Source organism: Gorilla gorilla, chromosome 2 (genome assembly GCF_029281585.2).
Source record: "Gorilla gorilla gorilla isolate KB3781 chromosome 2, NHGRI_mGorGor1-v2.1_pri, whole genome shotgun sequence".
Lineage (NCBI taxonomy): Eukaryota > Metazoa > Chordata > Mammalia > Primates > Hominidae > Gorilla > Gorilla gorilla.
This window is the reverse complement of record NC_086017.1, coordinates 186,714,957-186,740,861: the sequence shown is the minus strand read 5'-3', so window position 1 is coordinate 186,740,861 and position 25,905 is coordinate 186,714,957. Positions and strand designations below refer to the sequence as shown.

General features: G+C 34.4%; 1 protein-coding gene across 16 annotated transcripts in view; it reads right to left on the bottom strand.

Annotated features, from left to right (window-relative positions):
- NAALADL2 (N-acetylated alpha-linked acidic dipeptidase like 2) overlaps positions 1-25,905 on the bottom strand; it is a 1,364,432-nt gene that overhangs the window by 160,297 nt on the left and 1,178,230 nt on the right. For all 16 annotated transcript variants that reach the window (XM_063704380.1, XM_063704381.1, XM_063704390.1 and 13 more), the window contains one exon: positions 17,275-17,370. In XM_063704380.1, the coding sequence (XP_063560450.1) occupies positions 17,275-17,370 (96 nt within the window). The remainder of the gene's footprint in view (positions 1-17,274; positions 17,371-25,905) is intronic.

The window sequence follows — 25,905 nt, the reverse complement described above, 5'->3', positions numbered from 1 at the left end:
AAAATAGACTGAGGAATAGGATCAAGAGCCCAGAAACAAGCCTATACATCTACATCATCTTGATATGTAGTGTAGCTTTATTGCATAACCATTGAGAAAGAATGGAAATCTCAATAAATTAGATTGAAAAATGCAAATTGTGCCCCTAACTAAATCATCACAATTATCCTCAGTAGCATCAACATCATGGTAGATTAAATAAGTGTGAAAAAAATTATAAAGATGTATAATATAAGAATATTTACTCAGAATAGGTAGGAATTTAAGAACCCCAAAGGACTAAAAACATAAAGATATTGGTAAACTAGATTACATGGAAATGACGAACTATTCATAAAAATATAACTCAAAAAGTGAAAATAAAAGTCAAAATCTGACAGCAGATATTTTCAACACATGAAATTGACAAAAAAATTATAGCCAGAGTATATAAATATCCGCTGCAAATCAATAAAAAAATCCCACAAAATTTGGCAATGATTTTTAACAAGCACTTAGAAAACATACAAACATCCAGAAAACCAACACACATACATAATGGCATTCAACTTCATTAGCAATCAGAGTAAGACATATAACTTAAACCACACCAAGGCACCTCTTACACATATCAGACTGGAAAAAATGAAAGAACAAAACGAAATGAAATCAAGTTTGGCAGAGGATCATATCAAGGAAAATTGCCACACATATGATTTCAAGAATTAAAAATATAAGCACCCACTTAGCTTATCTATCAGCATTAGAGGCCGCCTGTGTATGTAACTATTCCAGGAGATTCTTGGTTGTGAAGGTAAGGCTTTAAGTTGATAAATAACATCACTGTTTGCTTCAAGAAATTTCTGTTCATCAATGTATCCAGAAAAATAGTTTGTTCTTCTCACCTGGACAAGGAGCTTCTTTATCAAACAATCCTCCCTTCACCATGTTCACCAATTCTAAGTGATTGTAATGATTTTTTCTCACTGACAATCATTTTTCTGACTTAAAACATCCATCTTAACACTTCAGCTCAGTTACCCAAATCCTATATAAATCCAGGATAGCACCTACTGAGATACTACAATACTAAATTCAGTCAAGATAGTGTTCTTCCTTTGTGAAGTAGGTGCAGTAAGCTCTGCCTTATCAACAGGCTATTCTAGTCTTTTTAGGCATTGACAGTCAACTATTCTAGCAATTTGGTGTTACCCAGTAGACTTAAAGATATTCATTCCCTATGAAGCAGTAATTGCATTCCAGCATATATATCCTAGAGAAACTTTTGTACCAGGGACATGTACAAGAATACTCTTAATCGTTGTTGGAAACAATAAATGCCCATCAACAGTAGAACAATAGGTAAACAAATTTTGGTATATTTATGCAACAAAATGCATAATGAAAATAAACAAACTATTGCAACATCTATCAACATGGAGAATGAGTAGGGAAATCAGTCCCCTCTTCATTATCAATCAAAATTTCTCCAACTACTCTAAAACACAAAACCAGGTTTACATATATTTAATGCTTATTCTTTTAAGTAAGTCAAATACACTGTTGTTCTCCTAAAAGAATATTGTGACTCTTTTTCTTTTCAAATATATCTCTGGATTTCCTTTCAGAGATGTGCATTATCTTGTTTACTGTGCTTATCTTGGTTTCAAAATATATATTTGATATCCCATATTGTCACTCCTGCTTCAAAACATATACCTGAATCACTTTTCAAATATAGACTAGAGGCCATTTTACATTTGTGTACTTTGGAATAGGGCTGCTTTCCTCTGAGCATCACTAAACAGTTCTTAAAAAGATTTGGGGCCGGGCGCGGTGGCTTACGCCTGTAATGCCAGCACTTTGGGAAGCCGAGGCGGGAGGATCACGAGGTCAGGAGATCAAGACCATCCTGGCTAACACGGTGAAACCCCGTCTGTACTAAAAATACACAAAATTAGCTGGGCGTGGTGGCGGGTGCCTGTAGTTCCAGCTACTCAGGAGGCTGAGGCAGGAGAATGGCGTGAACCCAGAAGGTGGAGCTTGCAGTGAGCCGAGATCGCACCACTGCACTCCAGCCTGGGCGACAGAGCGAGACGCTGTCTCAAGAAAAAAAAAAAAAAAGATTTGGGTGATGAATATCTTGGGCATGTTTCTGTATAAAAGAAGATATGTAAAACAAAAGTGTTAAGTTGTGAGACTTTTACAGTCTTCAGGTTCAGCCTGGTGGTCAATCTCCGTTATTTCTTCTTGCATGAACATCTTGAGTAATCAAGAAAAGCATTATTTTACATTCTTGAATCTGAAAGTTTTATGCACACAAGAGTAAATCTTATAGAGTAAAAAAGCAAATCACAAAAGCATGCATACCCTCTAATTCTGTTTTAGAAATTAAAAATGGGAAAACCTAAATAGTATATTGTTTAAGGATGCATTTAGAGGAGATGAAAGCATTTAAAAATGCAAACAAAGAACTCTCAGGAAACTAAACACATAGTTATCCCTTTTATAAAGATTTGGGATGGTGATTGAGAAGAGACACTCAGGGAAGGGTCTTTTAAGGGACTGGCATTGTTCTGTTTCTTTACCTGGATTGTGGTCATACGGCAATTCAGTTTATGATCATTCTCTAATACATAAATATGTCGTATACTTTCTTTTGTGCACATGATTCATTTTTCACTAAAAAATTATAGCATATAGTTTCATTTTAATGGTATGTATTTGGTAACTAATATACCTGTCATTTGAATCATGAAAAACAAGTGTACTTTTTATGCTTAAATTTGATTTGTTATAGGAATAATATTTATTTTCATCCTTTCTTACTTAATTTGTAATTTTTAATAATCTACAAAATAGCTATAAGTAGGAAAATTTTAGCCTGAGAAGAGAGTGCATAAGTTGGGTATGGAATCAGAATGTACGTGCATATACTCTGAGAAGACAAATGTGAAACCGGTGAGGAAATGACATGTTGCCTCACGTTTACTTTTACGCCAAATGGTCAATAAATCACGGTTGGAGTAGCTTAGAAGACTTGCATTGAGAGGAAGCAATCACATTGTTTTTGTTTATTCCCATGCTATGCTTTAAATTGCTCTTTAGTGATTTGTTCAACAAATAATTACTGAGCACCAACTATGACCCAGCCTCTGAAGATAAAACTTGGAAATGAACAGACCTAGTTCCTACCCTCAAGGAATTTATAGTCTAGTGGAAGCAAGACATAAACATACTGAAGGACGGAAAAACGGAAAGCAAAGAAAGAGAGAAGAGGGAGAAAGGAAAAAATAAATAATAATTTTACAATTTACTAAAAGTAAGACCTTTGAAGAAAAAGTTGACTGAGAAGGTAGGGATGAGGAAGGGTGCTACTTTATAAAGCATCTCCAGGAAAGGCTTGGGAGACAAAGTGGCATTTAAATGGAGACCTGCCAGAAGCCTGGGAGTGAGCCACATGCATATTCAAAGGGAGAGTGTTCTAGAGAAAGCTAGTCATGAGGTAAGAGGAAACAAGAAATGGAAGATGAAGTCAGAAAAAGGTCATATTTGAACATTTGAGCAATGAAGTACAGAAGCCAACGGATAAATGCATCCCTTTTTTTACCCCTGACTTTCATAGGACTTCTCAGTCATTTGCTAAGGAATGGAGAAAGCAGTTGCCTAGTGAAATAGACAATTTAGTGATGCATCTATGTATTGGCTCTCTGTTCCTACTTAAGAGCCTTTGCAATGCTTATTGGGACATAAATTAAACCATATTGTAATTTTCCTGGTTGTCTGCATTTTCCATAAGATTTTAAATTTTTTTATATACAAACTCATATACATCACTTGTTAAACATTGCATTATCATTAATTAGAACATGGTATGCATATACACTCATGTGTATCAAACATTGATTGTGTGACAGAATACATATATTCTTCAAATGAATGATGGGTAAGACAGTTAATGCTATTGTGAATAAAGAGAGTTTTTCTATATACTGTAAATAAATATTTATGAAAAAGGCATTGTGGAGTAAAATAATGATGCTTCCTGGGAATCAGAATCAATCATTTGTAATCTATGCATATCTCACTTAGTTTCAAAGAAACTACGTAACTCAGTTTTCCTCTCTGTACAAGGAGAATAAAAATATTTTCTTCATAGGATTATTATGAGGATAAAATCAGAACACATATATCATCAATAAATATTAGTTCTTTCCTCCTCATTTGAATTTGTAACATGAGGGAAAAAAACACCAATGAATACTGACACTTCTTCACAATTAAGGGTGCTGATAAATTAACATAAGTGGCATTGTCTCTCATGCTTAAATCAATCACTTTTCTACATCATTTGTGGCCTGTCACCTTTCTCTTATTAATAATATATTAATTATTCTTTGCTGTGCATCTATGGGTAATCCACAGGAAGAATGAATCCTACTATTTAACTGAAAGGGAAAATGTAATCTAGAGAGGTTTAATGAAGTTCACATTCTTACAAAAAAGCAATAACCTTTCTTTGTTATAAAACACTTTTATTATTTATTAAAGTCATCCAACATACAAATCACATTTTTAGATTTTCTATTCTGAAGCATCTCTCCTTTCTAAGATTCTCTTCAATCTCTAGTTCATGCACTAACTACTCAGTTCCATGTTCCCAGTCTTTTAGTGTATCCATTCTGGCATATCCAACTGTCTTCCTACCTTCCTTCCACAGAGTGAGGATTAGCCAAGATTGCTAAACTCTACAAGCAGATACAATGAACTATAATTTCTTGGTCTTTCTTAGCTTTATTCTTCCAAACTGGGGTTGGTGGGGGAAGTTAAAATACCCACTGTAACCGTAGAAAATGTTCCTATTCAGAATTTTAAACTGAGAGGACTTTAAACATATCCAGTAAGTGATTTTTTTAAAATAAAAAAGTAAGTTAAAGGTGTGGAGAAAATTTAGTGTATCAACCACAAAAGTGTTCCCTATTCTCTGTATACTTAAAAATAGATTACATTTAAGAATAACACTCACGTCTGTAATCCCAGCACTTTGGGAGGCCAAGGTGGGCGGATCACGAGGTCAGGAGATCGAGACCATCCTGGCTAACACTGTGAAACCCCGTCTCTACTAAAAATACAAAAAATTAGCCGGGCTTGGTGGCAGGCGCCTGTAGTCCCAGCTACTCAGGAGACTGAGGCAGGAGAATGGTGTGAACCCGGGAGGTGGAGCTTGCAGTGAGCCAAGATTGCACCACTGCACTCCAGCCTGGGCAACAGAGCGAGACTCCGTCTCAAAAAAAAAAAAAAAAAAAAAAAAGAATAACGCTTTTGAAAAAAAACTGCTGTGGGCAGAAGCTAGTTCAGTAGATAAGCCAGTATAAACAAGTGAAGTAATTAGTTAACAGGTGCACCTGTTTGCTAGAGAAGCTCCCTGAAGGGCTTAATTCCTGTTACTTAACTGTGACTCTCAACCCCAGCAACATTAGGGCAAACATGATGCTTTATGGCGTCACTGAAAAGGGGACAAAGCACCTGCCAATCAGGAGACCTTCAAAGGAAGAGATTCCACTTATATAGTAAAACATATCACAAGTCATTAATATGACTGATCAGTGAAAGTCACTGTTAGGCATGTTGGGACATATCAAGATGGACAAGAAGGGATAAATTTCACTACAGAAACTGTAATCTACCAAAGGAAGTAAAGTACACACAAGAACAACTACGATTCATTACAAAGCTGCCTAAGTGTTGGACATTGGCAGGGTCAATATTTTATCATTATTTTCAGTTATGGGATTTGTTTTGATGGAGTCTTCAGGAAAATAAAATTGTATAAATATCCCTAAAGGCTTATACTTGTTCAGATTTTCCAAATGATGTATGTTTTAATCTGTTTTGGTTTCTGGAAAATAGTTATATAATTTATTTTTAAAGTAAAATATTTTGAATTTAGTCATAATAGTAGCTATATAAAAAGCTCATGCATTTGGATCCTAATAACTAGTACCGAAAGAAGCTATACCTGTGCAATCCATGTTGCCAACTGAGAGAATACAGTCATCTTGGTCCAACTCTTAAAACTTAAGACACAAGGTCTAGGCACTGTGACCATATTTTCTGAATGAAACTTGGAGTCAAACAGGTTGATTTCATAATGAACTCACTGACATCAGGAAAATTCCCAAAAGTGGCAGCATGGTTGTCCCTAGGGCCCTCTGAAGGATGTGAATAAACTGAATGGTATACCATTTTAGAAAGAGCATCTGAGTCTTCTATCTGAATCTTCTCTGAAGAAATAAGTGGATAAGAAAAGGTGAAAAGGAATCACAGAATCCCTCTTTTATTTCCTTTGCTGTGGAAATCAGTCAGTTATGTGGATCGAATAAATATCTCTATGGCATATAAACTGATTGTCATTCAGGAGTTGTGACTGATGTTTATTTATTGAATTTAGATAAAATTTCTTATGATTTGAGGTAATAACACACTAATTGTTCAAATGCTTTGTTCATTCATGTATTTTACAAAACTTTTTTCATGTTTGTCACATATTCTTAAATTATCTGGTACATATTGCTCTTTTTAAAATTATTCCAAATGTCACACATTTATTTTATGCCTTCCTCCATTCTTTAGACATTAAATTGGATGTTAATAACTGAGACATATAGCAACTAATGTAATATCTCTATAGGTGCCTAAATATGCATCTCTGATATTTCAATTCCAAGGTCCATAAAATCCATTATTACTACCATTTCAAGCACCTAACTAAAAGTGTGTATTTAATTGCTGTCTTAGTCTGTTTTGCTACAAAGAAGTACTGGAGTCTGGGTAATTTATAAAGAAAATAAGTTTATACTATTTATTTGGCTCGCAGTTTTGCAGACTGTACAAGAAGCATGGCACCAGCGTCTGCTTCTGGTTGAGAGCCTCAGGCTTCTTCCACTCATGGAAGAAGGCAAAGAGCAGATGGCATGTGCAGAGATCACATGGTGAGAGCAAGCAAGAGAGCAAGAGGGGGCTGGGGAGGTGCCACGCTATCGTTAACAACCAACTCTAGTGGGAACTCACTTATTTCTTTGAGAATGGTACCAAGCCATTTATGAGGGATCCGCCTCCATGATCCAAACACCTCTCATGAAGCCACACCTCCAACATTGGGCATCAATTTCAACATGAGGTTTGTAGGAGTCAAACAAACCAAACAATAGCAACTGTTAAATCACATATCAACATCTTTGCTTTCGTCTATGTATGACAAAGAGAAATTTTTGGCTTCAGAGAAGCTCTTCTAAACTATGGCCGAAATAAAAATTTGAGACTTTTATTTGGTAGACCAATCAATGATAGCCATGCCATATATCAAACATTGACAAACATATCTCAGACTGGAATATGAGAATCAAATTGGGGCATGAGTAAATGCAGACAGCAAAGCTGAAGAATATTTAAAGTGCATAGTGTCACAATATCTGTATGCTTATTTCATTACATTGGCAATTACGGGTTATTGGTTAAAAGCTGGATCAAATGTTGAAATGGAGAAATAGTGTTAAGTGTAAATGAATTAATGACCACTTGTTCTCAACAAAATATTTTCAACATGAAGTTCTTGGGTGATGAATTAAATCAAATATTTAAATATCTTGCTATACACAGAGGCATGCATTCAAATGTTTCTGACATTGACAAGAATATTAACCCTTAAATGACAGAAAGAAACTGTGTCTTAAAATGTCATATATTTTTTACAGTGCCTCATATTTTGAATGTAAATTACTATCCAAAAAATCAGTTGTGTATTAGCTAATATACAGGCTTACAGAGCTCCTCACATTAGTGGGGTTTCTTAAATCAGTGATTCCTAGAAGTTTTTTTCTTTGTTTTTTCTTTCTTTTTTTTTTTTTTAGATGGAGTCTTGCTCTGTCACCAAGGCTGGACTGTAGTGGTGCAATCTTGGCTCACTGCAACCTCCGCCTCCCAGGTTCAAGCGATTCTCCTGCCTCAGCTTCCCATGTACTGGGATTACAGGCACCCGCTACCACATCTGGCTGCTTTTTGTATTTTTAGTAGAGACAAGGTTTCACCATATTGGCCAGGTTGGTCTCGAACTCCTGACCTCAGGTGATCTGCCCGGCTCGGCCTCCCAAAATTCTGGGATTACAAGCGTGAGCCACCATGCCCTGCCGATTCCTTGAAGTTTCTAAGGGTAACCCACCTCTTTAAAGGTAAAAGGTATAACTGATGAGTATTTTAGATCCAGATTTGGCAAATGGGTTTTTCTCATCTGTCAAATCCAATCAATTGGTAGTGGCAGTCTACAGTGATATACTGAGAATGAGTGACTCTCAGGGTCATTATGTGCAGAGGTCTACCAAGAGAGCACACACATGCACACACACACACACACACACACACAATTTAGGATTTTCCGAGGATCAATACTAAGATTGATTAGTGTGATTAGCGCTGAAAATCGGTGCCATTAATTAGCCCATATCATATGTGTGTGTATGTGTGTGTGTGTGCATGTAGGGGAATCTTTTATTATAGTTGTCCATGGGGCAGTAAGTACTCTCTCCAGGACTCTTTAATATCTACATTAAACTGTCGTAACAGGGTCCAAAACTTTCCCAGATTCTTCTGGTATGTTGTGTTACATTTGATTTTTTTAAGTAGGGATTGTCTGGAGCTTTTAAATCTTTTTATTATACAGAAAGTTTGTTTAAACACATTTTTGGAGGGATATTTGATCTGTCGACCTAGAGTTATTCTGTTATGCATTCAGTATTCTGCCCTTCATCTCTGTACTTCTACGGCACCTTGAGAATGGTATTATTCAAGAATGATATGGAAAGATAGAGTCTCCTCTTCAAAGTCAGGAAAAAATGCAGCAATTAACATCAAAATTCGAAATTCACTTTCAACTTATTGACAGATCCCTACAATAAGAAGGACTTATATTTAGAGCATACAAAACTCAACTATCACCAAAAATGTTATTTTATGGAATGAGACTTCCACTTCCTGAATTAAACATGAAAACATATTAAAATAGTTTTATTCTGCCCTTAAAAAATTGTCACACTAATTATAAGTGATGAAAGAACTTTCCATTCTGATTTATGCATGTAATATATTTAGATTCTGTAACAAACACATGTCGAAATCAGTCTTTATATATTTATAAGATTTTTAAAAGTATGATAAAAGAATAGCAGCCTTCTTTTCCTATCTTAATAAGTGTTAATAACACTTAATATATGGTAGCTTTTGGTGAATTTGTGAAGTATTTACTTTGACGATTAACTTCTGTTTAAAAATTGAGTCAAATTTTGACAATCACATATTGTGTAATAATTCACTTTTGAGTAATAAAAACAAAAAGACAAAAGAGAAACTGATAGTATAAGGCATGTCTTTACAAATTATACTTGTTCAGTATAATCAAAAAGAATAAACCAAACCTCTCTAGGCAAGAGAAAATACAGTTGGCACAATCTCCAATTTCAGTAAATGAAGATATTAAGTTTAATTATGCACTTATGAGGAAAATACACACACCTATATTATTTCCTCTTCAAAGTGTAAGGCATTGGTTTTAATATGCTATTATCTCCCTTGAGTAGCTCCAACCAAGAGTCTTTATTACAAAGTACAATCCTCGCATTGAAAATACATATTTGGGATTTTTTTGTTTTAGCTCATGTCATGAAAACTAAAGTACAAATCTCTATGGAGACATCTTGCATCTAGTAACAATAATTTGATATAGCGGAAAAAAATTGAATTTTTTTTAAAAGCTCTAAATTCATAGCTTCAGAATTACCTCAAATGTACAAATACACAGATTAGAATCTCCTTAAACTTGTTTTCTTAAATAGAATACAATATTTTCATATTTTATTCAAACAATTTATCAACATTAGAGATACCTGGAAGACAGATTTGCTCATTCAGATGAAAAATTATAGCCAGGCTTTCTAAGCATTTAAAAAACGTGTACCAGGAATTCTATTAGCCTGATTAACATTTTTGAAACTCAGAATCTAAATAAAAGGTATTTGGGATCTTTCTTTTTCTTTTACTTTATAAAATGCTATTGAGATATAGTTTTAAAAGCTATAGCTTAGAATGGCATCTCAAGATAATTTATTCTACAGTTTAGTCTGCCTCTTTATTCTATAGTTATAAAATGAGAAGATCATTTTAAGTTTTCAGTTACCATGCTCCAAGAATCTTAAGAATATTATAACAACTGATACAAACATGTTTTAAACATGACATTTTAAAATAATTCAGATTTATATTTTGCAAGTCATGTATTTAAAATAGTATGTTAGCAAATATAAATCTATTAATCAAAGAGACCAAGGTTAATTGACTCTAAGGACGATTGACAGACAAATGGAATTAATAATTACAGAAATGGTTAACAATTAAAATTATTTAAATTTTTAAATCATTGATGACCCCACAATTAACCTTTATTCACACCACTGCAAAACTGAGTTAAAATGTATAGCTATAAAGTAAGGGAAAGTATAACTCTATTGCTAGAATTCAAACCCTATAAAAATTACCTTGATTTTCAGGCTTTACACAAATATTTTCTTATTCTGAAACTTAATATCACGTGACACTTTCTTCACATATATAATGGAAATCAATACCATATTATTCCTGCTACTTTTTCTTTGTCATATTGTAATACCCAAAAATTTTACTCAAAGATCCTGTTTACATATTACAAAAACAGGAAGAAACGTATATCCATCTCTTCCTGTTTTTGTAATATGTAAACAGGATTTTTTGAAAGCCCTATATCATTAACCTTATATATCCTATGCCATTGAAAAATAAGGAAATTTTTTCTCTGAACATGAGAAAAGCAATGAAAGGACAAATAAACTGATATTTCTTGAGGAAACTTACAAGCAGAATTAGGTCATTTGCTGGTTTCCATGGTACCACATAGATCAGGGCATTTTTGTTTCATTAGACGTACCATTCATATTCAGAGATTTTTATATATACTACAGAGCATTTGAGATGCTAGATGAAAGGTACTACCTATCCCATAATATAATAAATAGAACTTCTTCTGGCACTCCAAGTGCCCTATATTCACATTTGATTTTTAAAGTCTTTTTCTTCTAAATGTAGCTACAGTATTTTGTTTCATTTGTTTTAATACAAGTTACCAATGATCATTAATTGAGTATTTATTAGGGACAAAATTTTAGCAAGAAAGTGATAATAAAATATATTAAATCCAAAAACATAAAATAAATACAGGATATTGCATCTGTTAAAAGTAGACTAAAGTAATGAGGAACAAGCCAAGTGGAGCTTTTTACTGAGAATAGCAAAGATCTGAGGACTGGGCATAAATGAAGTGGAAAACAAGAATTCCAAAAAATTGGTTCAAAAGTTATAATGAGTGAGCAGTTGATTGGGTGAATACTCTTTTGAACATTTTCTCCTTATAATATTTCTGTCTTGAGGACTACATGAACCGCTCTATCCTGGGTCTTTTAGCCTGTCTCATTTTACTCTTCCTCATCTGGACCAATGTTGCTAAGGTAACATCATCTACATTATCAGTCATGATGGAAATTTTCTGTAACCTGTGCTGCCAAATACAGTAGCCACTATCATACGTGATCACTAAGCATGTGAATTATGGCTAATGCCACCGAGAAATTGAACTTTTATTTAATCTAATTATTTTTCAATCCACATGTGACTAGTGGTTACTATATGTGACAGTGCATTTCTAGACCCTACTTCTTTCTGAACTACAACCTCATATTCAACAGCCTCCTTGATGTATCTGACTAGGTGCTCTATAGCACTACAAAACTCCATATATCCAATGTCAAAGTCATCATCGCTTTCTCCAAACTAGCCCCTAATTGAATTAATAATTATGAAATAATATCAACTTTTCTTAAGATAGAACTATTAAAATTATCTTTGACTCTTCACTCTATTTCATGTCTCCTATATCATACATCCTGTCCTTCAATCTTAAAAGTGTCTCACAAATCTGTCTCTGTTTTCGAAAATACATATAATTATTTTTCACGCACTCTTATCTACAACCTGATCTTTAAAGCACCGTCAAAAGAAACTCATTGACATTAAGATCAAGTTGAAATTCCTTAAATTCTTCAAATGTCACCTCTCTGGTAACAGTTCCACAGGCTGTACAGGAAGCATGGCTAGAAGACCTCAGGAAACTTACAATCTTGGCAGAAGGTGAAGGAGAAGCAAGTGGATCTTACCATTAGGGAGTAGGAGAGAGAGAGAGAGAGAGAGAGAGAGAAGGGGAAAGTGCCACACACTTTTAAACCATCAGATGTTGTGAGAACTCATTCACTATCATAAGAACAATAAGGGGGAAGTCTGCCCCCATGATTCAGTCACCTCCCACTAGGTCCCTCCTGCAACACCTGGGAATTACAATTTGACATGAGATTTGGGTGGGGACACAGACCCAAACCATATCAGAGGAAAAAGCTCCATCTTCTTTCCTCCCATATTTTGTCCACATTACTATTATCTCTTTTAATATGATATAATTTATTAAAATGATTTATTTACCTTGTTTATTCTCTTAGATCTCTCCTGTGTAGTAACCATTTTGGTATTGCAAGTGTCTTGCTGAATGTTGGGACTATAGTAGATTATTAGAATGCATAGATAGCTAATAACGATTTAGGAGATAAATGTTGAAACTTTAGAAACATAACTAGAAAATTCCTAGGTGTGGAAGGATAAATAAGCCTATTTAAAAACATGAATACATGGCCATTTTTATTCACTTATTAAAGGATTAAGCACCTAGGATTTACATTGGCATTTAATTCATGTTTAGGTTTAGTCAATGAAGGAATTAGTTTGGTTTCTATGATAATTTTAATGTAATTATCGGAGATAAGAAAAACATCTTCAACACTGATGCAGCATGTATTGCCCTTCAGCAACTTTATACTGTACGACCTGACTGTCATTGAAGCCATGATGAATTACACCTATTGGCATCAATACTGAGCCTCATTCGTTACTTTCTTAGGTTTCATGCTTTATATCAAAAAGACAAGTGCCAAGACAAATTCAAACTTTGTAAAAAAAAAAAAAAAGAACTACAGGAAAACAGTGGAAAGCTACTTTCAAGGACTCACAGTTCACATCCCATGTATGAGTATGGTTTATTTATTTTATTGCTTAATGTATGTCACTTGGGAGATAAATACTCTAAATGCCCTAGCCAAACCACTATGAGATCTGTTCATGTAACAAAATTGCACTTCTACCCCATAAATTTATACAAATGATAAAATAAAATAAAATACTGTTTACATTCAGCAAAACCCTATTTATAAATTATTAACTTCCTAATATGTAGAAATTAAAATTTAATTTGGCATGAAATCATACTTGCAATCTATAGCAAAGTCTAGAAGAAAAAGAGTTACTCATTGGAAGAGGATAATAGTTGTACTACATGTTTATATTCATATTAGATATACATATTTATTATATTTAATTAATTAGGTAATATAAAATATGTGATTGGGCTACGATGCTATATCAAATACAAACTTTTATTGGGAGAAATAAAAAGTAGTATCTTCAGAATTTCAATTACTTCTAGTTTCTTGAAAATGCTTTAATATTCACATAATACTAGTAATAATTCTGCTTCATAATTTTACCAAGTATTTTTCATATTTTTGTGAAAATTGATTTTGTCATAATTGATAACTGAGAATGTATACCTAGATGGGTTTTTAAATTTCAAAACTGAATGCTATTTATATATCACACTATTATTCAGAATAGAAGCATACTATACCTGCGATATGTTGTGATACATTGATAAAAATACCATTTATCCTTAGTGAAAAAAAGTATTCTAAAGGCCTCAACTCTTCACAAATTAAAATTTATATTCCATTTGTACACACTCAGTGTACTCTTAGCATTTAAAATGAGTTTGGTTATGTTTTTATATCTATATTATCCATATATGTATATTTTATAGTAAAAACAAAATTCAGAAAATGCAGACAAGGGCCTACTTGACTTTAATACTAGTTTTTTTAATGAGTTAATAGTAATACTTAATTAAATACATACTTCATTTCTAGAGAAAACATATACATCATCTATTTCAACCTCACAGAATCCTAGCGAGGAAGGGCATTATGAGCGTACTCCTTTTTGTCGTAGAAAATAAAACAAAGTTCTACTAAAGAGAATAACAATTTTGTAGCCAAGATGGAACTAAAACCCATGCTCCATATATCCTCTACTCGATTCAACCCCTCTATATATTTCATTTTTCTGTTGATAAAATTTGACTTTAAAATGAAGTATCTATTAATTACTTCATTTTATGGTTTCTCAGTTCTGCTATTGGTGAAATAAGACTGATCTTGTAAAGCACAATTTCATTCCTTGATCAATGTTTCCAACATGAGTGCAAGTAGACATGATGATTAAGGAAACAGAATCAACATTGGGTAAGTCATATGTCATCATAAAAAAAACCTCACGGAACTCTTGCTTCTGAACCTAAGCAGGTTTTATCTTCTCTTGGACATATAATTCTTTCCAACATCCACTTAATGGGTTAATAACTATATGTTCACTCATCAAACAGATTTGAAAACACACGTAAAATATATTCCAATATCTGTGAACAAATTTGTTATCTTCTCTCTAACGGCCTCTAATTTTCTGTCTGTTTCACACTAATCAAAAAAGAACAATTGCATATGCTCGGGATGTATTCTGTGCCCCTGTACTCCATTTCTGACGAATTCTTGCTTCCCTACATGTTCTCAGGAGTTGAAATTCTTAAGTGTGGCCAAGACTTCAGGCATCGACAATTAGTATATGTTTATACCTCTTAATTGAAAAGCCTAGCATTTTCTCTGGCTGAGGATTTCTGATGCTAGACACCATCATTTCATTCTATGTTCTCGTGGCAACATTGCCTCAAATTATCCCTTCCACAGAAATCCTTGATTTTACTGATTCCCACAAAAGCAGGAAAAAAATGGAGAAAATATTACTATTTCATTGCCCTAAAATTATCTAATGCTTTGCTTAAAAATAAATAAATGTAGACTCTGAGTGTCTAGAATATGTGAACAAATATATATATTCATTGTATTTGAATTCATTTAAATATATATACATATATATGTATAGGAATATAGATGAATTCATAAAAATATACAACCATTCATGAATGTTTATGTGTGTGTCTGTGTGTCTGCGTGTATACATATATATATAAAATCTCCAAGTATTAGAAATATATCATATGTTTATGAATATATATGAATTCATTAAACTATATATTCATTAATGCATGTTTATATGTGTGTATGTGTATATATGTATATATGTCCATATATATTATATATATGTCCATATATATTATATATATGTCCATATATATAATATATATGTCCATATATATATGTCCATATATATAATATATATGTCCATATATATATATATATATATATATATATATATAAAATCTCCAAGTATTGGAAATACAGCTAAGATTTTGAATACTAAGGAGGTGTTTTGGGTGCACTTCTATCCTGTTATATACAAAAAAAATATGATCAAAGGAGGGAGATACTAAAAACTAAATAAAGAACTGGGATAGGCTTCCTGTTAGGTGATTTTGCCAAATATAATAAATTCATAGCTAAGATTTAGATATTTTGAGCTTAGAATAATTTTAAGTAAAATGTAATTCAAACTCCTCTTATTTTAAAGGTTTGGAAAAAATTAATTCACACAGCTCTTCAGGGTCAAAGACAGACACAGGCTCTAGTCTTTGTATTCCGAACTCATTCTATTGACACTCACTCAGTTCGCTTTACCATATTTCCTCTTTTTAAGAGAAAAAAATAACTACATAAAGTTTCACTAAGATTTAAGAATGATTCAATCTTTCAAGAAAGTATATATATGTAAATAATCCATATATAAATATAAAAATATAAATAATTCATATATATATATATATATATATACATAGAGAGAGAGATTATTTTAATGGTACCAAAATGTCAATATTTTCTATAAAGTCTATCCCCAAAAGGGAGGTGATGACAGGTTAAATAAATAATTGGTAAATGTAAAAATCCATATGATGCCACGTGATGTCAGGAACATTAAATTTATTTGCTCCATACTGTAAAATTTAATTTTCTTTATATAATTAACTCACTGCTATAAAACTACACACGTTTCACAACTTATGATGGGGTTATGTCCATGATAAGTTGAAAATACATGTTGAAAATGAATTTAATACAAATAACCTACTGAACATCTTATCTTTGCCCAGCCTATCTTAAATATGCTCAGACACTTACATTAGCCTACAACTGGACAAAATCTAACACAGAGCCTATTTTATAGAAAAAAGTCTCGAATATCTCATGTAATTTGTCAAATACGGCACTGAAAGTGAAGAACCAAATGGTTGTATGGGTACTTGATGTAGGATTTCTACTAAATGCGTAGTGTTTTTGAACCACCATAAAGTCAAAAAACAGAAAGGTGAACCATTACAAGTTGGGGGACATCTGTACGTTAAAAATATAAGTATGATTGCCATTCAGTAAAAGACTTTCTTACTATCAATGAGGTCTTTTTCATTTTAAAAAGTAGCCTTTTTTTCTGCAACTAAAAATTATCATAAACAAGTACCTTAACTATTTAAACAAACTATTGAAGACAGAAAAATGCAAAGGTCCATTTTGTATTTCCCCATAATCTAAAGTGAAGAGGTATATTTGATATTATTATACAACTCTACTTTCAGATACATGGCCTGAGATGAATAGAATAACTATAGTGCTTTCCATGTTATCAGCACTGGGATAAGTACTCTCCATATGTCACTTAGTTTAATCAACAGACATACCTATCAGGCAGAAACTATTATTACTCCCTCTTTACAAATGAGAACCAGTGAGTTCCAGCGCTAGCCCAAGATCATACCATGAATAAACTCATTGTTTTATTACAAATTGATTTGTAATACAAATGATCAGTTATGGGTCTGTATGATCTTGAATGAATTATTTATTCCTTAGTAAAATAATAGGATATACTAAAATCCTTTCTTATATATTCTACAAATGAAAATATACGGATTGCTCTTGATTGGTTATGTTCCTTTGCTCCATCTACCAATAAAGAAGAACAAATATTTCCCACCTATTTATGAATGCATTTCTCCCCTACCTTAGTAATGGTTTCATGAAGGTTGAAAGAGGGATCCATTTCTTCAATTTTTGTTGCTCGTGTAGAAAAAAGGGCCTCGGAGAGAAAACTTGGACCCTGCGGCAAATCAAAAAAGAAACATTTAAAACTCTTTATCGATTTTGTTTTTCAAGTGTTTATTGGATTTTCTTTAAAGATTAAAAAGGACTCTAAATTGCCTTAAGGTTTCTGTTGATTGCTGGATTTCATTCTCCTGATCTAACTACCCATCACAGAATATTTATAAATTAAAATGATCAGACACATCAACTTGTTATGTCCCATCTTGTTTGATAGAATAAATAGATTAATATTTAATTAATTTAGCAATTATAGAAATGTGACAGTTTAGGGCAGAAAATCTTAAATATTTGAGGTGAAATGTTTGTGGGACATTCAAAAAATCATCTAATCATCTAGATGATGTGTGACTATATTGGTCTGAAGTTCAAGACCAAATTCTGAACTGGAGATATAACAATAATTTGAGAAACATTTACATGGTAGTTAAAATGTAATGTGAAACACATGTAGACTTAGAAGTATACTGAGTGTAGAACAGATCTCTGAGTGGTAAGATCTCTGAGTGGCACCAATACTTAAGAGGTGGAAAGATAAAAGCAAAACTCATGAAGATGTTATAGATGGAATTGTCAGAAAAGTGTATGGAGAAGCATGTAACTGTTATTCCATGGGAGTCAAAAAGTAGAGAATGGGAATAAATAATCAATACAGAAAAGAAAGCAAGGAAATACAATAAGATTAAGATGAAAATTATGCCTTAGAAGGGGCATTTCGGAGATACCTGGTTTCTTTTGTCAGAGAAGATTCTGTGGAGTTGCGAGAACAGGATACAGAATAAAATCAGGTGAGGAGTAAATATGAGAAGTGAGACATCAACTATGAACTACATTATTCTTTCTAGAAATTAAGATTATCTTGAAAAGTTAAAAAATAGATTACTAGCTAAAGAAAGTTAAAGAATCAACAAAAAGTGTATTCACTGTGTTTAAGATAACATTGACATGGACATATTTTTAATGCTAGAGAAAGTACCCAGAAGAGAAGAGTATTTGTATTAAAAATACAAAAAATATGAGGGATAAATTAATGGGTCATAGTCTTCAGGAAAAGGAATTCAGAGTTCAAGAAAGTTACCCAGAAAAACCATTGTAAGTAGATGAACCAACAGAAACAAAGACATTGAAATGAGGGTGGGATGTAAATATGGTGAAATTCAGTGTTAGCACATACATGGAGGAGAAGAAAATATTCCAGGGTCATGTGTAATTACATTCTAGGCTAGAGTGAGTTAACTAAACTTCAACTCACAACCACACCAAAATGTACCCTTTTGAATGTTTTTCAGAAACAATAATTTAAAACATTTTGTCACATAGGGTTAGTAGCGATTAAATGAACAAAATCAATGCCTTCTCTTTAGTTGGCACTCAAAGATACACGGCCTGAGATGAATAGAATAACTATAGTGCTTTCCACGTATCAGCACACTGGGATAAGAACTCTCCATATGTCACCTAGTTTAATCAACAGACACACCTATCAGGCAGAAACTATTATTACTCCCTCTTTACAAATGAGAACCAGTGAGTTCCAGCGCTAGCCCAAGACCATACCACGAATAAATGGTAGACCTTGGGTTCAAACCCAGGTTTATTGGAGGCTACGGCCGACACTTTCATTCCTATATCATGAAACTTCTCTATGGCCAAAGTGATTAATATCCCAAGATTCTGTGTGTTTATGTTAACAAAGATCACTTCCCCACCTTCTGTTCCAATTTCCTGCAAGCCTCTATCTATCTACTCTCAACATGCAGCAAAAACACTACGCACAGTTTAAATGATATCATCAAAAACTCCTTGCTTAGACTAAATAAAATTAAATCTAAAAAGTCCCATGTGCACTTCTCGCATTGCAATATTCTCTTTTCTGCAATCAGAAGGCATACACATCAATACTTAAATTTAATATATGAAATTAAAACACTTGCAAGCAAGCTTTGAATGGCACTGACATTCATAATACGCTGGACAGAGGAAAAAGGTAATAACACCCATAATTTTTGAAACATGACATTCTCATCACTATTCAAAGTAAAATAGACCTGAGGTAATGTGGAGTTTAAATAGAACTGTAACTATCCAAGGGTCAAATGTGGAACAATATTAGCACATTGTTTTCTGAATACACTCATTTTTATATTACACCTTTCAGGTCCTAGCATTAGCTTTATTCAAAATATTCAAGGCACTTCTGTACTTCTATCTAGGTTGATTTAGTATCCTTACTTTAGACTTGGAAGAGATGTTAGAAATGTTAATTCTACCCAAATATACAAAGTAAAACATGAAAAAACAAGTGATTAATAATTCCACAATGTCACAAAATAGTTGTTAGGAACTCGATGCTAGAAATCAACTCTGTGTGTCAGTGTGTACATACATGTGTCTGTGCTTCCTAAACATTTTGCTATTTCTTGTAAAGTACTTTTGAGGAGGGGGTAATTAATTATAATGCCCATCTTAAAAATGTGAATCATTTCAATTAATCCAGATATGTTTTCAGTCTTAAAGTTCTTATATGCCAATAAAATACATCCATTTGATGCAGTATTCATATTTTAGGCTTTCTTCAAGCTAATCTCTGATATCATTTGCCTTAATCACTGAATGTGTACTTATCCTATCTATTATACATACCATGTATCATTAGCTACATAATTTATGTTTACGTAATTGTTTGTTACATCGCACTTTTTAGTCAGATCAGGAGGTTGGAAAAGCTAAAGGACAACTACAAAGAAATAATAAAAGGTTCCCTTAGCAGAGTATTTCACAAATTAAGGCATCTAATAATGAATGCCTTTAATTAATATTTTGAAGCTAAATAATTGAGTGAATAGATATCGCCAAGCTATTAAGCTTTCTTAATAAATATTAAATATTCCATGCAGTAAAATAAGTGATTAGTATTTGTTAATGCTTCCAAATCTGTGCTGTTATTCTAAAAAGAAGAATCCATTTAGGAATGTCTTGCATAAAGATCAGGAAAATGAGGAGGAACTCTGGAAAGTTTGGTTGTATTAATAAGTTGACTTAAAAAAATGACCGAGGCCACGTCCAAGATCCTATTTATCAGCCCCACAAATTCTAAGATCTCATAGCACTAACTATACAGAGTTTATTATTAACTCTGCATATGAGTCACAGAGAGATCTCTTTTTACATCCTCTCCCTTCAACTTTCTTGAGAATTCTGTTTTGTTTTTGTTTGTTTATTTCTAGCAAAAGAAGAGGAAAAGGCAAACAACTTGTTTGTACCTAACACAGTGCAAGTGACCAATGCAGCATGATTTCACATCAGGAAGGAAAAAAAATAATAATATTCGTTGTGGTTTTTTTTTTTTCATTTACACCTCAAGAGAGTTATCTGAAACCTAGATACCCTTTAGCTTATGCCTCAAAAACAAACAAACAAAAAAAACCCAAAAAAACAAAAAACGAACCATCAGCTTATGAGCTAGAAAGATGTTTGAGAACTCAGGAGCATTTTGGTTTTGCTGTCCATACTGATATCACCTATGGCTCTGCACCCCTCTATTCATTCCCTGAGGCTTTATGAGATTCCTTCCTTGACTCTTCCAGATTCTGGTGGCTGTAAATATTATTTAGTTGTAGCTGTGTAGCTCTTATTTCTGCTTTGTTCTTCAGATGACCACCTCCTCTATCCGTCATCTCTTCTCTCTGTTAGAGAAACACTTGTCATAGGATTTTGAGCCCACCCAGTTATCTCAAGATCCATAATTTAATTTTATTTGCACATATCCTTTTTCCATATAAGTTCACATTAACAGGTTCTAAGATCACTTTAGGATCCAACAATTAATACACTATAATCCCCATGCCTTCAATAAGATTTCTGAACTAAAGCTTGGAAGAGTGCTTCTAAGAGCAGACCTCAAGATTTTAATTCCAGTTCAGACATTTGCCTTCCTTCTCCTCTATTCAGGACTAACTATAAAATGGAAGTATTTTACATTTATAAAAGAACCTTTAGGTAAGGCACAAATAAAAGCTGTATTAACTAAATAGTTATGGGTTAGCTACAAATAAATTCGGTTTTCTAGATTTGGATGGTGTTTACATGGATATACAATTGTCAAAAGATATCTAACTTAAAACTTAAGATTTATGCATTTTTTATGCATAAATTATCCCTCAAAGTAAAACAACCTTTCTATGGGACATTTCTATTATCCTAAAGAGATCCTTCTTGCCCTTCTTTTTAGGTCAGTTTTAATTAAGTTCTGTTTTTCAAATAATTTGTCTATTTCATCTAAATTGTCCAATATATTGTTTTCAAATTGTTCACAACATCTTCTTATCACCTTTTTAATGGGATCTAGGTTATGTCTTCTATTTTATTGCAGGTATGGGTAATTTTTATCTGCTCTCCTACTCATCTGTTTAAGATTACTAAAACCTTGTCTGCTGTCTTCTTAATCCCATAATTTCTTAAAATTTACTGAGTGTTTTAAGGTTTTATGTGATGCTTTAATACACATTGTGGTTTAATTTTTAATTTTTATTCATATATAGTATGTGCCCATATTTATGGGGAACATGAGATAAGGGATACAGGTATAGTCCCAACTATTTAAGATTAGTAAACTGTTGTTAATCACCTTCACTTTATGGATGAGAAGACTGAAATTCAGAAGCTTTATCTGACTAGATTCTGCTAGTAAGTGGCAGAATCTGGACTGGAATTCACATCTTCATCATCAATCTACTGCTACTTACTCTCCGTAACCCTGCATGTCAAGCACTCAGATAAAGCCAGGTTGACAGTCAGTTCCAGATAATACAGAGAACACTACAGAAATTGCAAAACAAAAATAAGAAGTGTTCAAGCCTGTGAAACGAAACTGAATACACTAGAGTTCGTTTTAAGATTTTAAAATTCATGATAAAATTCGTCACATACATCAATTAAGTGAAAATTGAGCGGTTTTACACCACCTGTTGAATGAATAGAGCCACAGAATTCTTTGACCTCCCTTTCTGGTTTCTCTACACTTTCCAAGGCTTAACTAGATGAGTATTAAATATAAATGCCTTTTTATTAATGAAATCAATGAAGTCTTTCTTAGGAGCTACAGAAAAGGAAGGCAAAGGATATGTGCAGTTCTAAAGAAAAATATTTTATGAATTTGATAAGTGTTAATACGTATCAGAAAATTTCAAGAATTTATAAAATAAATGTATTTATACATAATATTGTTATCCTTTAATTCTTCTGGCATTGCAAATGAAAATAAGAACTTAAAATTTTAGTATGTGGGAGCAATAATAGGAAACTAAAACAAAGTCAAGAAGCTATTATCTAGAAAACTATGAGTTCAATAATAGCAATTTCTGTAGCTACAATTTGCTGAGTGCCTGTGTACTGTACTGTCAGCCAGTGTCTACTTAGGTACAGTTATCCTTTGATATACTTGGGAAATTTGTTCTAGAACTCCCGTGGGCACCAAAACAGATGCTCACCTCCCTTACATAAAATGGTATAGTATTTGCATATAATCTACACACATACTCTAGTATATTTTGTATCATCTCTAGATTACTTATAATACTTAATACATTGTAAATACTATGTAAATAGTTGTTACATTTTTTATTTATAGTCTTTTTCTTATTGTAGCATTGTTCTATTGTGTTTTGGAAAGTATTTTAGATCCAATCTTGGTTGAATCTGTGGATGCAGAACTTGCAGAAATGTAGGGCCAACCGTATTTCCGCATGGAGAATTTTCTGAGGAAATTTTACCGGAAACTGTATTAGAGGCCAAGCCTTGGAAATTAAATAATGGCTGAATAGGTGGAGAAACCTAGAGAATTACCTACATGGAGGTATGTGTTTACACTTGAAAGGGGTATAAAACCCAGAACCATGGAAATATTACATTCATAACAATGCCTAACATAGGTAACATTACATTGCAAAGGGTAGGACTCCCAGACCTTTCCCTTTATTCCGAAGTAGAATTTGTTGCCTTAGGAAAATTAACTTTCTCTCCCTCTCTTAGGAGGGGGAATGGGTGATGGTGACATGTGTATGATAGCGCAGGAGACAGACAAATTCCTAGACAGACAGGGACGGGTCCCCAGTGAAACCTGACCTTCAAGCCAAAGACAGTTTAAAGCCTGAAAACCGAGCTGCCGGTTTTACGTAGAATCCGTGACGGAGTGAGAGCTTCTATTCCTGTTTGCCCACTCTTTCCTGACTGGTCGTTTCCGAATAATGCTTTTTAACCAACTGAATGTTGCCTTTTCCAAAAATACCTCCGGTCAGAGCCTCCTCATTCCAAACCTATAAAAACCCTAGACTCAGCCTCACAGACTTACCCGCTTTTGGGTCCCCTCTTGCAGCTGAGGGCTACCCACTTCAGGTCGCCTTTTGCAGCTGAAAACTTTCCTTCTTTCACTCAAACTTCTATTCTTCCTTATTTGCTATCCTGTGTCCGCATACCTCATTTCTCTTGGTCACAGGACAAGAACCTGTAACCTGCCAGATTGCAGGCACGAAAAGAGCGGCAACATGTGCAGGCACGAAGAGAGCGGCAACATGTACCCGTTCCAGGTGGTAAGAACGAGAGAGCTGTGACATGCCCCTGTTCGCTGAGCTGCAGGCAGCAGGAACAAGAGAGCTGTAACACACCCCCTCCTGCTCGCCGAATTGCGGGAGTGAAAAAGCCACTGAGTGTTACTCCCTTCTGCCTGCCGATCTGTGAGTGGCAGGAAGAAATGGGTTTGTAATATGCTCCCAAGCAGTGGACTATGGGAGAAAGAGCAGCAAAACTTCTGGGGGCCGAGACCTCGGGACTCCCCGAGCTATAGCTGTAACACCCCTAAGGGCTCTGTGATTGCTGGCATCTCTTAGTTTTCGGGTGCCATTGCATTCCCCTCATCTTGACGCTGGCGCCCAACGTGGATGCTGGTTGCAGCACACCCGGCTCAGCTGCGTGCTAAGCGTGGAGCCACGGCAGGGGCGGAATCCAAGCGAGCACGAGCTGAGTGCAGCCTGCCAGGTCGGGCGGGCGAAGTGAGCCTGGTGGGCCCAAGTGAGGTCCCAGGTAGAGGTTGCAGCAGCCACAGAGATTTCTGGCTGGCAAAGTGGCACCAAAGGAATCCTATGCCATTTCTGGGGGCTCATCTGGGATTGATGGAAGGGTAAGTGCAAACCTATGACTTTTTAATTCCAATTTTATTTTTTTCCAAAAAGAGATAAAAATTCCCGCCCCTGTAAGCCAGTTAAGAGTGAGTAGCGTGCCTGCCATTTTTCAGACTTGGAGGAGAGGCTTGCTGGGGAGGACTTTGTCAATTCTCCATCACCCCTCGGAGGGTTGGGCATGTTGGCTTTTTTCCAGTCCAGTTTGGCTTCATAGAGGTCTAGCCATCACGTGGGATCAGAATAAGGTCCTGGCCCAAGCTACACCTTGGCATTACTTGAAGGTTCCTGGACTGGCTTCAGTCCCCAACAGTCCATTAGGGCGTCAGCACTACGACCTCCAGTCTTTCCTATCACATGTTCTTTCTTTCTTTTATGGCTGTTATGGCTCCTATGTGTTCTTATATACAACGTTAAGGGTGTTGTTGCAAACCACAGAGACAGTATAACTGAGTAGAATGTGAACTTGGCTCAGTCATCAGGAGTGTAATTCAGAACAATGTGGTTTCTGTCTATTCTTAGAAGCAAGGAGAATATAATGATTGAGAGTTTTCTTTCCCTTATTGAAAAAATCCATTAGCATAGAGCAAGAGGCTATTTCCCCCAGGCACCTTCCCTCCTCTGCATTTAAGTTGTTTTTTTTTTCCCACCATGTTAGGAATCAACATAGTCCTGCAAATACTAGAAGAAGCTTTTCTATGCAATGGATTATTTTTTTTCCTTTTGGGAGGCAATCTTGTTAGTGCAGGTCCCCAATTCCTGGGATTCATTCTTTCTTTTCTTTTCTTTTCTTTTCTTTCTTTCTTACTTTTTCTTTCTCTTCCTTCCTTCTTTCTTTCTTTCCTTCTCCTTCCTTCCTTCTTTCTTTCTTTCCTTCTCCTTCCTTCCTTCCCTCCTTCCTTCCTTTATTTCTCTTTCTTTCTTTCTTTCTTTCTCTTTATTTCTTTTTTTTTGTCTGAGGAGAATCTGGTTCAACAGCTTCACTTTAGCATACTGCTTGTGATAGGGAAGCAATGGAGGAGACGCTCCACCAGTTGTTGGCTGCAATTTAGCAAGGGCCACTTGGGACTAATTTAATGGGTCCATATACCCTCCAGAGGCGCCTTTTTGTCCCAAATTCTATTCCAAGGTTCAGTCTGAAGCCCTAAAAGAAAATCAGATCTGAGGGATCCAGAGGCAGTCAACAGTAGAAGGCTAGGGCACAGCACAGGTGAGCATGACTATCCCTTTTGACTCGGTCTTCCCACTTCATGGGTGGAGAACTCGTGCACATCCATGGTATAGATGAGGTATACGGAACCCAAAGGTTACCAACAGCGGAAAGCCAGGGCACGGTGTAGGTAAGTGTGACTATCTCTACT